Here is a 14,011-nt window from a genome sequence, read left to right on the forward strand (position 1 = left end):
GCGTCCCTGTTAGGAGAAGTTTTAAAGAAAAGGTGTGCTTCAGGATGAGGCACCTGCCGAGGTGGTTCAGTCAGTTCAGCATCTGACTTTTAGCTCAGGTCATGATCTTCTAGTTCCTGAGTTCCAGCCCCACATCAGGCATTCTGCTATCAGCACAGAGCCCGCTTTAGATCCTGTGTCTCCCTCTCTCGCCTCTCCCCATCCCCAGCTTGAAGGCACGCTCTCTCTCTCAAAAACAAATAAAAACATTTAAAAAAAGAAAAGAAAAGAGGGGCGCCTGGGTGGCACAGTCAGTTGAGCATCCGACTTCAGCTCAGGTCATGATCTCATGGTCCATGAGTTCGGGCCCCGCATCGGGCTCTGTGGTGACAGCTCAGAGCCTGGAGCCTGCTTCGGATTCTGTGTCTCCCTCTCTCTCTCTGCCCCTCCTCCACTCGCGCTGTCTCTCTCTCTGCCTCTCAAAAATAAAGAAAACTAATAAAAAAATTTTTTAAAAAGAAAAGACCTGCTTCAGGTTAAGAGAAACCAAAACAATCAGGAGAAAATTCAAATGAGAACAACAAAGAAACAATTCACTGTGGGTCAATACAGTGAGAAAAAAAAAGAGTAGAGATCTTTGAGTTGGAACAATTTGGGTGTAAGCCAGAGTTCTGCCATCAGCAATAACTAATATCACAAGGGTAATATGTAGATGAAATAAAATAACTTAGTAAGTACTAATAAAAGTGGGATGTTGTCCTTCACATCTATCCTTTTCAGACACTGGTAATTCACAAGTTTGGTTAAAAGCCATGAATTCCAGGGGCGCCTGGCTGGCTCAGTGGGTTGAGCGTCCGACTTTGGCTCAGGTCATGATCTTACAGTTCATGAGTTCAAGCCCCACGTCCGGCTCTGTGCTGACAGCTTGGAGCCTGGAGCCTGTTTCAGATTCTAGGTCTCCCTCTCTCTCTGGCCCTCCCCCACTCATGCTCTGCTTCTCTCTCTGTCAAAAATAAAATAAACATTAAAAAAAAAAAGCCATGTTTTCTCTCTCTCTCTCTCTTTTTAGTGTAAGTGATTACCCTGAGCTTCCTCCAAGGTATTACAATATTTTTATGGACTGAAAAATCCTCAAGCTATAAAAAGTCCGAGGATCTACTCCTAAATTTAGATAATGTTTATGCCTTCTCTTCTCACAAATTCACTTTTATCACACAGAATCCAAAGGAAACCAGTGTTCTACCTGTGTGATTTGCTCTCAAGTGGGGCAGAAAAGCTGCCTGTCAAAACATACTGTTGACGTAATTTTGGTTAGGTATTCCATCTCAGAGGTGAGGTGAAGGTTTTTTTCTTAGCCTAGCCTGCATCATCTGTATTCAGTCACACTGAAAAGCTTAACCACTATTTCTCAAATAACTCTCATTTCATCGGTCTCTGATGTCTAAACATTTCCTGTGACTGTTGTTCAGTTTGACCAATTTTCTGACCAAAACATGTATCTCAACTCCAACCGGCTAAGGACAAAATTCACTGTTTCTTTCCCACTCTGGTCAGGCTGTAAGAAATAAAGGTACGTCTTTCACCTACAGCTTTCTGCCAGTCAGCTTGTACTGACCCAGTCTGGGGGTGAGGCAGGATTTGCAGCTGTCAGGGGACATGCCCTGCATGTGTGTGACTCTGGTTTCCATGCACAAAATAAAAATGAAAGTTTGAAAAAATTATTTTCAAACTTCAAACATCTGGGTGGTGCATTTCAAATGAAACTATTTACTGACAGAGATAGAATCTTCGTTTTTCCCAGAAACATCTTTTCTAGAAACTTTCATGAGCTGCCTCATTTGAAAGCTGCTCAACTTCAGAGTTTTTCATTTACTACATGCTCTGCACAAGTGTATGGTCTCAAAGGCCTTCCTCCCCAACAGGGTTTCATTCTTTCGGGTTCCTAAATCCAAATTCGGTGAAATGATGTGAGGCAGAAAATTATTTTTCTAAAAAAAAATTCTGAGAGGGAATGAAGGATCGGAGGGATTCTACAAGTTGATGCAGAAGATGATTTGCCAGAATGATGGCCAGTGAATTTATTCACATTTATAGTTTTATTCGGTTTGGCAAAGGAGAGAGGGAACAAAGAGTAACGCCACCATTGGTTGAATTAATTGATGTCCTTTAACCAGTGGTGTGCAGGCGCTGGCCTGCTCATCGCCAACTACGCTCAATTCTTTCCAAGTTGGGAGTTTAGTGATAACATGTTGGCAGCCTGAAACCGACCGCGGCGGGCATATTTACACCACGGAAGTGGGCAACTAGTACAAACCAGGGTTCCCCCACCTCCCTGAGAGGGGTTTACCAGCACACCATTGAATATAACAGTATCATGATGTTACTTAATATAAACATGGTATGAAAAAGCGAATAAGCATTTGGAAGGAAAGAAGGAAGGAAGGCCAAAAAGAAAAAAAAAGGGGGGGGGAGGAAAATGGAAAAGATCAGAAGAGACATTTGTTAAATGACACAGGCTTATAAATATTTTTTAAGCTGATCCAGATGAATCAGATGTAGCCAAATGCATGGTCAGAGAAAAGATGGTGGATACGCAGAGCCAGAGAAATCCCAAGAGGGTGTTTCTCTCCTCTGCAATTCCTGCAGGGCCCAGAGGCTCTTAGCTGCGATGACAGCCAATATGCCTGCAGGCAGGCGCACACACACCCCAACTCAGGAGACAAACATCAAAGGTCAGCACTGGTTTGGGCTGTTACCATAATAGGGCAGAGGGAACCGTGTGTGATTTCTGAGCTTCCTTCAAACTCAGAACGCTGCATGATCGAGTTCAAGTGTTTTTGTGTGCTTTACCTGAAACAGAAAGGTAAGAACCGTGTCTCCCATTTGTCTTTCTAGCTCCATGACACTCACCACAATCAAGAAGCTGTCGTAATTCTGCTGGGTTGCTGGAGCTCTGTGTTCTGTATAAAGTTGAACATTCCAGACCTAAGACACAAAACAGACTGAGCATGCAAAACACAGCTCTCTGGAGAACCTGTGGGCCGGCTGCCAGAACGACATTCCAGTTTCCAGCTCCTATCTATTCTAGATGCGTGTACCAAATATTCTTGGAAGTTAACTCCTGCTATTAATCGTAGCTGGCATGTCAATACTTTTGGTGAAGTCGTCTGGCCACGAAGGAGCAAGTTAATTATATTTATTAAATTGTGGAGAATTTAATAGTTTCCATACAGTAACTACATGTTAATATGGAGTCAGGAATCAGACCAAGGCTGTTTCCCCAGGACACAGCAACAAAGAGCTTATGTGTCTAGCACAAGTTGGCGAGAGCTTATTTAACGAATGCCCAACAGACAAGTATAAATTGTAATACCCATGAAATAAGGACATAACAAATTAACTGATTCCCTCTATCAGCCGATTACCTTTCTTTTCAATGGCTTCCACTAGCTTCACAAGAAGAGGCGGAGCGATGTCAGGAGGGGCAAACTGCTCAGCAAGATCTGGCAGAGCCAAAGCTGCGAATGAACAGAATCCTACAATTAGATTATGTTTAGGTGGGGGCAAGCAAATGCATTAGACAACAACGAAGAAAACCGAAATACAGAACAGGTTAGTTCTACCTGACACCGGCAAACTCAGGCCTGAGCAAGATGGCGCCCTGTGCTGGGCCCTGCACTTCAGAGGGCTCCTCTCTGGGCCTCTTCCAGCCGTGCCTCTTCCTGCAGTTTAAGGAGTTTTGGGGGCCCAAGGGTAAGGCCTACTTCTCTCCTGGGACACACTCAGAATACTTAGCTAGAATCAGGGAATTCCCTGCCCAATTAGCTTCTCAAGGCCTCTTCCCCAGGTCCATCCTCCCTGGGGCAGATCTCCCTGCTGGGGTGTGCCCCTGGGCCTGAGGCAGTTGGGTTGGGGGCTGGGGGCTGGGGGCTGGGTGGGCAGGACTCAGGGTAGGATGGAATGTGGATGTGCCAGAGCCCCCGCAGTGCAGGGCAAGACTAGGTTGGGTGAGTGGTCAGCTCTCCCCAGATCACCACACTCCGTGGCAGAACTGAAACCCGAGAACTGGCCGCCTGGCCATTATGAAGCAACAACTTCATAATGTCCAGGTAGGAGGATGGACCAGCTTTTACTCAACTGTTCATTAACATGACTTAGAACTTTAAAATATTCAGACACAGGGCATTTGCAAATGATCACTGGCCACATGACATTAATTCCAAATTAAGCCCCTGTGCACTTGCTACCGAAGCCTTAGTTTGCTCACATATATTTTGGTTGGTTAGTATCTTCAGAAATGTGATGTTTTCACAAACTGTTTTTCCATGCTTTATTTATATATTTTACCATTCCTGGTGATTCAAGAAGAAACTAACTGGATAACACACCAATAATGGCCTTGAACATTACATTAATAACTGTATTCTCACTCCAAAAATACACGAAACCATTTTAAGTAAAAATATTCATCTCATAATATACCAGAAGAGGGAGCTAAATATATTCACCTTATTTTTCTCAAACTGCAAAATACATGCAAATGACAGTCGATATAAAAATACCTACAGGTGCAACCTTTTTATTAGCCTCCAACATGTAACTTTTTAGACACTTAAGGTTCATCACTGCACCCTCTTTTCTAGGAATAAATCGTTTATATAACTTAAGAAAGATTAAATATTTATAATTTTGTTTCAGGGAGATTTTAGTGGCATGATTATTATACGGCGTTTACGATGCTAAGCAAATTTCTAATGAAGCCCATCTTTCTAATACCAAGAATCATCACAGAACAAGAAACTCACAACACATAAATCAAGTAAAATTATTTTCGATGCTGCCCTCAGAGGGGGACGTATGATTTATGTCGTTTTACAAACCCTAAACCCTGCAGTGTAAGAGCCTGTTAGACTCCAATATGCCCTGGGTCAGACACATGTGGTCTTGCCACTAACCTCTACTGGCCATTTAAGTACTCGGGATAAAAGGATAAGAGCTAAATTTTGGAATAAAATCCCACAGCAGCCCTGTCCAGTCAAACTTTCTGGGAATGATGGAAATGTTCTATTAGTTGTGCTATCCGAAAAAGCAGAGACCAGCCAACTAGCCACATGTGGCTAGTGAGCACTTGAGATGTAGCCACTGCAGCTGAATAAATGAATTTTTAAAAACTGATTTACACTGAAAAAGCTCTATGTGCTAGCGGCCACCATATTAGAGAGCAGGGTCCTGTATGTCCTGAGCACGGACATATTTGTCAAGAGCAAATGAAAGATTCCTGAGTTGGCTTTGTGCAACTAAGACCCCACCATAAAGCCATGCCTGGGGACAGAACATCTGGGCATAGGGCTAAGCGACATCTGTACTCAGAGCACGAAAAGTCTGTCACAGCTTCCCAGGTGACTCCGTCCTACTGCAACATCACTTAAACATGTTATGGACTTCATAAAGGCAGGACAGGCAGGCCACTGACCTTCTAGACCATTACTAGGCACAGGGCTGAGTGGGAACTTCATCTCTCCTGTGTTCCCTGTACCTACCGGAGCCTATACATCACGTGGAGAACCTGCTAAGAAGAAAGATTCCCAGGTATGACCATAAACCCCCAGAATCAGACAATCCAGGAATGGAGCTACTAATCTAGTTTGGAGTAGTGCTAAGTTTTAGGACATGCTATTATGATAAGCAAATTCATGTGGGTAACCCCCTGAAAAAAACCCATCAGTGACACCCCCCAAATCTCTAAATGTTAAAATGTCAGTATATTTGAGAAGCACCGAGAATACAAATGTCTTGCAAGTTTCATGTGGTCTTTTTCATCAAAAGTATTGTAAAATAAAAAACGACACACTATCAAATAAAAGAGCATACCATTTCATTCTCTCTGATGAACTATAAACTACTTCCTTTTGCCTCAGAAAATTATCAACTCACAAAAATGTCCTCCCCCATAAATGCCTTCTATGCTGAACCAAGTGATATGTATCATCCCAACAGCACATGTAACAGAGGCAAACCTAAAGGTAGAAATGATGTAGAGAAATATCAGTAAGAATTCACTGTAGTGTTTCTCCTTGGCCTTCTCAAACTTCTAGTTCTCACTTATTAGCACACGCCAAGATGTAAGAAGCTAAAGATTAACTAGTAAATACACAATCCCACATAGCCATGCAACACTCGCCTGGCTCTGTCCCCGCCCTCTTAAGTTACTTAGGCCCTTTTTTTTTTTAATTAAAAAAAAATCTTTAAAGTTGGCACCTGAAAATGGAATTACTTAATAAAGGTTTATCTCCTTCCAGAATCTTATCAACACAATCATTTCTGCAGGCAAATTTGAAAGTTAAATTAACTGATAATTAAAGATTTCACCTAATTGCGATTCAAATATGCACCCAGCAGTTGTTAGATTCCTGGGTTGGCAAATACGACATATAAAAGGGCTTCCATCTATTTGTTCACTTTGGCTTGAAGAAGAAAAAAAGGAAAAAAAGGAAAAACCTTCTTTCTTTAGTCCTTTCAAGGTTTCTTTGGCAAAAAAAAAAAAAAAAAAAAAAAAAAAAAATGGTAGTTTGCCATCCGTATCCCGAACTACAAAATATCATGTGTTTCCCTCATAAACTATTACTTCAAGGTTTTGAAAAGCACCGTGATAGCCATTGGGTACCTATAACAATTCTGGAACTTTTCTCAAGGAGCGCACCACAATATGAAGAACAAAACTAGATGCATATATAAGGAGTATGGGCAGTCTTCTTATAAGAGAGCTAGTGAATTTCCCACTGGGTTGTTAATATTGCTAAAAGCTGTATTACTCAAATGTCTGAGTCACTGATCCATTGCTGATTAAGCCTTTGCAATGGGAGTTTTAAAAGATAAATTTTATATGGAGAGACCCTATTTTTTAAATAACAATTCAAGGATTTCCTATTCTCTAGTACAATATCTGTGATTCAATCCGTTTCCCCTTAAAAATATTTAAACATAGGGGATGTGGAGTCCTACCCAAGAAGCTTTTCAAGTTCACGTTTTCTCCTACGGGTAAGAGGATCAATCAACATCAAAAATCTAAAAGAGTATTCTAAAGCAAACTATTAATTATTTCAACAATCCTAAAATCAATGATTCCTCTAATTTTATTAAGTACACAAGGTCGGTATTTCCTTTTCCATTACATTCCATTTTAAGAAATTCTAACAGGAAATTATAATTGCGAGGCATTGCCAAATTTGGCAAGTTGTTTTCTGAAAGGTGCATGATAAAGCACCACGTTATATACAACAACAGACTAAAACATAGTGGGACTAAAAAAGAAAAAATACAGAATATACAGATCATCTACAAAACACAAAATCACACAGCATGATCCTCATGAAGGTGATATATACATTTTTATTAGGTTTTATCATTCAGACAAATTTTTTTTAACTGAATTAGGAATGCTTTTTGGCTCTGAAGCCTGCTGTAGCCAGTGTGTTAAGTCTGAGCCAAGCCCACTCTTAAGAATCTGGGTGAATTCACAGATTCCCCTGCGATAGTCCAACACCAGTTTTTGACTAAGTGGAATCATTTTCCATCAAAAGAAATCAGTATTACTTAAGGAGAAAGGAGACAAGAAAGAACAGTAGAAGGGTCCAGAAGTGGTGAAGCAAGACATATATTGTTTCAGAAGAGGAATCAAGTCTTCAACACCGATACAAATACCAATGAATTAGGTGTCCCCGGTTGTAGAAAGAATTTTTTGATGACACCTCAGATGCTGCATTTTCCATTAGTTCTATTTTTCTACCTTAACCCTGCTGACAGCCAATCACATGGAACAGAAGGGAGCCTTCTTTCCAAACTCAGACCCTTCCCAAACCACTAACCCGGACAGGCCTGAACAGTCCTTGGGCACCAGTGGTGTGTGGGAGACAGTGGCATTCCTCACATTAAATGGTGCCAACACAGCTACAAAGTGCAAGATGAAACCAGCACACAGCTGCACCTTTTGGAGGCGGTCTCCATAAAAAAAGATATTTCAGAGTCAGTGCCTGGCAGGGACGAATGGAAAGTTTAAGCTGAAATTCTGGGACTCCAGAGACCGCCCAAGCCAAGTATTTCATTACTTGATGGAAGTAGCTTGGAAGTACATGAAAAACTGCCACTTACCTTTTAAAATGTCATACAAATACACAGAAAAGAAAGTATATGCGCCAGGCGTGGATCAATATTAAATCAAGATGTGTGCCGATTAACTGTTGTTGAGTCAAAACTTTATTTCTGTCTGAAGGAACTTCTCTCATTGTTTCAAACGAAAAATGTACATTCTGGTGGGCAAAATCTGAAACTTTATAAAAACTAAAAGCAAAAAACCAACATGGGTTCCTCAACTTTGGAACGCACCTGTTGAATCAGAAGTAATATAATTATGAAAAGCACACATTTAAAGCCAAAGAGACTTGGGGTTTAATCTCGGGTATGTCACTTACTGAATGTATTCTTGGGCATGTTAATTAACTTGAACCTCAGTTTTTTCATGTGTAAAATGGGCATAATTAAGAAGGTAATAAGGATTAAATGAATAATATAAATAAACATGGTAGGCACAGTGCCTAGTATGTAGAAAGCACAAACTAATAGTTAGGTGTTATTAATTTAGAATTATTTATGTAATCTTTTTCACTACTAATAGATTTTCTATTGTAATGGCAAATTTTAAGACCAGACACTATTGTAACGGAGACAGAATTTTCAATACTTTTTTTAAGGTGGCAAACTAGAAACATTTTGACAGAGTAGATATTTGCATTTTGCCTTTCTTTCACTGTAGCATATGAACAGTATCTTTTCAGGAGTCGTATCTAAAATACCACATTATTTTCAATATGTTGCACTTTCCCCCCAGAAAGTCTCCCCTATTTGAGTTATACTTCAGTTTTCTGAACATAAATGAAAAATGAAGTTGGAATGGTACTGAACTTGGGGGAAATAGGGACTTTTTTTTTGAGGAGGGAGGAAAAAAAAAAGGATGGACAAAGAAAAAAGGAAGAGCAAGTCGATGCGGAAATAAATCTCCAGCCATAGCTACATTATTTTCAGAGATAACTAGTCAGGGGGAATTAAAAGACTTGTCAACACATTTAAACAGTAAGTCTGCAAATCTTTTCAGATACTCTAAACTAATTAGTCTTTAATATCTTTATCTTTTCCCACTTATCCCTTCTGCTCCACAGCTTAAAAACAAATGAAAGGGATTGGAGTTCTCTGCCCATTTAGTTTTATTTCTAGACCACAGCCTCATATAGGAAACAAATAGCACTCAAAGATCTTATTAAACCTAAGAAGACATTACAGTTTTGCTTTGGATGGCCTTAGCTAAAAATTCAGAGGTAAGAGATCACTGAAATGCAAGATTATACTTAATCTTTGACAGGCTAGCCTAATTAATTGTGATTGTTATCCCCTAGAGTCTGATTTAAAGATTACAATTTATAGTGTATACAAAAAATTAAAACATTGGTCAGGAGGTAAATGAGGAAGAAAGGAACTCCTGTTTTTGTACCCCTGAAAATAATTTATAGGTGAGTCCCTGGGAGTTCCGGGACTAATGACTTATAAAAGAAGTTGGTCTTTTGGTCTGTTGGCTTAGAAAGATTTCACGTGAAGTGTGACTGAAAAGCCCCAAAAGGGAAGGAGAGAAAACAAAACCACATAACACACCACAAGGGGTACTGACCATTCGCTGAATACTAGGGAACATCAATTAGGAGCCATATTCCCACCAAGACATGGCATTCATTTTTTTTTATTCACAGCCATCCAAAGATGCAATGGTCCTTATTATCCCCACTCAAAAGACAAGGAACTTGAGCCTTAAAGAAAGTGAGTCATTTGGTCAAGGTCGCCAAGCTCGTAAGCAGTGTCTTGAAGTTCAGTTTGTACCTGTTTTTCTCCCCCAGAGCCTACAAGTCCCAGTTGAGGACAGAACCCTGTGAGAAGTTTCCCAGAATTTCCAGCAAGTCTCCTGAATTTAAAAGGAGACTGCGATCGTGAATGGTGTTGCATAACGCACAGATATGTAATGTTCGATCCTGCAGGCGAGGAGCCCCGATACTTGCTGGTGCGCTCAAGTAAACTTATCCTAGCAACACTAGTTTCGGCACTTCCCCCAAATAACCTAGGGGGCACCTTCTCCCTCACTAGATAATATTTTGAAATGCAGGTAATTAACACCAGAAAGAGAAAGCAAAGAGAGTCCCTTTAGTGAGGAGAGAGGCAGGGGCTCCAGGGAACCTGCAGAGGCACTCACTTCTCTCTCGTTTGTGTCTGGTAATAGATTTCACAGTCAAGCATATAAAAATACCATGTTAAAAAAGCAGGGTTTTCCAATGTAGTCCGAGAAGCCCCCATCTCTCCAGAATTAAAGATCCTCTGATCAGGAGACCACAGAAGTGAAAGAGAAACTGTAAAGATTTACATTCCTGGGGAAAGGAGAGAGCTGAAAGAAGCTTCTTGATCCAGGCTGGCCCCTCACTAACTGCGCAGAAGCAGGCTGCTGGAGGTCCGAGGCGTAAGTGCCAAAGGAGGGAGGAGGTGCCACAGAGGCAAAGTCGTCCAGCCGGGTGGCACCAGCTTCCTCACAAAGCCTGGATGGAAACCAGAGGAAAGAACCACCAGACTCCATTCTAATGACGACAGAAAGAGCTGGGCTTTTTCTCTGACATTTGGAAACATACCAAAAAGTTGAAAGAATTGTACGGTGAGTGCCCACGTAGCCTCCTCCTAGATTCTACAAGCAACATTTAACTAATCTGTCGTATTACCTATTGATTCATCAATCCACCTTTCTTTCTGGGAAGCATTTCAAACAAAGTAGGTGGCAGAAATCAGTTGCTGTGGACTGAACTGCATGGGGCACCCTCTCCCCTCATCCTTGTGATAAAGCCTTAACTACCATGAAGACAGTATTTGGAGATGGGATTTCTGAGAATTAAGTTTAGATGAGGTCATGAGGGTGGGGCCATCATGATGGGATTAGTGTCCTTCTAAGACTCCAAAAAGCTTCCTCTTTCTCTCCCGGCCCTAGGAGAGAGTAGGAAGAGAGGCCAACTGCCTACAAGTCAGGAAACAGCCCTCACTAGAACCCAACCATGGTGGCCCCCGGAACTCAGACGTTCAGCCACCTGGACTGAGATGAACAAATAAAGGCCTCTTGTTCAAGCCATTCAGTCTATGGTATTTTGTCAGAGCGGCCCAAGCTGACCAAAACATCAATACACTACACCCAAAGGAAGCAAGGAAACCTTAGGTCTAGGAAAAAAAAAAAAAAAAAAAAAAAATCAGTGGCAAAGGCTAATTCCAGAGAGTTAGTAAATATCTTCTGAGTGTCAGAATGTTCACAAGGGCACATGCTTCCTAAATTTTACTGAGCATACTAAAAGCCCAATTCAGATAGATCTGCGTGGGCTTCAGGATTCTGCATATCCGACAAGCTCCCAGGTAAGGCCCATGCTGCTGGCCCTCGGAACACACTTTGAGCAGCAAGGATGAGCCCACCAGTCCCAGAGAGAAAATCCAGATCACGGTGGGAGAGCGAATCCCAACAGCTAACGTTCCATACTTGATACTTATTACCAACACGCCCTGGGCTTCAAGGGCTGGTTTTATACCAGATCCCAGGAGCCCAGCATCTAAACATGTGTCGGACAGATGACAGGACTAACTCAGAGCTTCTAGTTGTCAAATCTAATTAGAGCTGATATCATACCTAATTACACATCCAAAGAGAGATTAGCAGTAGAGGCTCTGCTGCTCTGTGTGCCTGGGCACTGCTTCGTGTGGGGAGAGGGGTCACGTGGGTCACGACTCGACAAAGTCCCGCAGTAAATTCAGGCCAAGAACTAAGAAGTACCCCCTCCCCTGACGTCCCCAAGAAAGCTTTTCCTAACTGGTCACGTTCAAGAGGACTCAGGTGTTCAGATTGTGGTTGGAGGAGAGGAATAGGAAGTATTCCTACAACCACTACTATAAGCCCTACTACTGCTACTACTTCTACTACTGATAGTACTTGTGTACTTAACACTTAGTTTTGGAAATTGTGCTCAGGGCTTTGTGGGGTTTATCTCATTTAACCTGCACAACCTTGTAAAGGATTATAACCGTCCCCATTTTACAGAGGAGGAAAGTGAGGCTAAGAAAAATTAAGCACTTTTTTTGTGCCAGTAGTAAGTGGTAAAGGAATGATTTTATAGAACAAATCGACTTCAAAGCCAACAGTAACCACTCCAGGCATCTCAGGTGCCTCCTCGGGCAGACACACTGCAGAACTCCATTCTGGGGGTTGCAAAGCCCTGAGCAGAGAACAAAGATGGAAAAGCACTCGTCAAGAGAAGACACGCACAGTGACAACCCCTGGTGACAAGAGGTGCCATGGGTTCAACTTGAGCTTGGGCTGGCAGGCCAGCATCTCGCCATCACCTCTGCTCTATCAGGATTGAACACCTGCCAGTTCACTCAGCCAGGCTAAATATTTTGAGGACAGCATTTATTAAATATTTTCTCATAAGGCTAAACTAAGCACATTCTTCCCCAAGGATGTAATGGGTTTTATTGAGCTAAATATAGTTGGCTAACATATCACTTTCGGCAAGGTACAGATGGACCATAAAGAGCCCAGCAAATAATTTACAAATACACATACATTGTCTCAGGGGGATGCAAAAAGAAACGGATGAGCCGTCCATGGGATTGCGAAGAAAAAGAAAATAAAGCAAAAAAGTAAAGGGGCCCGAAAGTACTGGATGGGAAATTCCTTATCAGCTACTGCAGAAAAATTACATAAGAACATGTCCATTTGGACAGACTAGTTCAATTAAACATATTTTTAAAAATCACTGATACATAAAACTAAGTTATCCATTTATAATAAGGCAATTGGTAACAAATTTTAACAGTAAACACAACCCTTCATAATCATGAGCAACTGGAATTAAAAAAATAAAATAAAGCAATATCCTTTCACTACCTCAAATGTGATTAATTCTGGGGGGCTAATACGTTCCCCTATCTCACAATATACTATGATCACTGGTAAAATGATTATTCACCTCTCAACTACAGAAATTCATGGACTTACGTTGGCTGTGACTTTCCTTTTAAGGGTAACAATTTTAGATGGGTCCATTTGGGCAGCAGTTGGACCATACCATTACATTCTCAAAAAAGCCAGGACAATACATAGTCCTATATGCTACAGAGACTTATTTTTGCCAGACCCATCTACCTTGTTTTAAAGACTGTGATATACAGGAGACCCTACAGACAGAAGCAAAATATAAAATGCGTATCAATTACAGAAAGAAATCGGACCATGTTCCTACAAAGATTCTCAGAAATTAAACAAAACATATAGATGGGTAATAAATGAGGAGTGGGCCTATTTTATAATTGCTTAAAACAGAGTAAGGGGACCACATCAAATACACGAAGAGCAAAACAGTCAAACAAGAAGTGACATCAAAAATTAGGCTGGCCCCAGATACGAAACTATTCCATCAGTAATTCTAACGAACCCCTGAGGTTCTTGATAGAAAATACACTGTAACAGTCTGTAGATTTCACACTGCTGAAACTTCTGAGGCACAGTCCGCATGGTAAAGAAAATGTGGGCTGCCTATAACGGAAGTCACTGTGATGTTGTTAATGAAAAAGTACCCCTGGAAGATGGACGCCCCGGAGGGACTAGCAATCCCTGACCACAAAGGGGTGTTCCTTTCTGCATTCTGGTCTCAGAGCCACCTCTGTCCTAACCACCGTGATGACCTGTGCTCTGCTTCTCTGGGAAGCCACTTGTATCTTCCGTTGGAAGGGAAGTGATAGGGCCTGAACCATGGGACGAAGTTTTGTACATTTTGTTCTATCAGATCAGGCCTCAGTAACTTTATGAATTATGAGCTGTCAACTTTTTTTCATCTGCTATAGAATATGCTTCTTAGAAATCAGCGCTATAAATAACACAACAGATGTTTTTTGCTGGCTTCAACAGGAGCTTGGG

General features: G+C 41.4%; 1 protein-coding gene across 1 annotated transcript in view; it reads right to left on the reverse strand.

The window, feature by feature from the left end:
- PIK3R1 (phosphoinositide-3-kinase regulatory subunit 1) overlaps positions 1–14,011 on the reverse strand; it is an 86,938-nt gene that overhangs the window by 26,652 nt on the left and 46,275 nt on the right. Inside the window, exons 3-4 of the mRNA XM_025924998.2 lie at positions 3,405–3,497; positions 2,890–2,964 (exon numbers count right to left, since the gene is read on the reverse strand). Coding sequence (XP_025780783.1) covers positions 2,890–2,964; positions 3,405–3,497 — 168 coding nt within the window. The remainder of the gene's footprint in view (positions 1–2,889; positions 2,965–3,404; positions 3,498–14,011) is intronic.

The sequence above is a fragment of the Puma concolor genome, chromosome A1 (assembly GCF_028749965.1).
Source record: "Puma concolor isolate L17-30 chromosome A1, mPumCon1.1.hap2, whole genome shotgun sequence".
In the NCBI taxonomy this organism is placed as follows: Eukaryota; Metazoa; Chordata; class Mammalia; order Carnivora; family Felidae; genus Puma; species Puma concolor.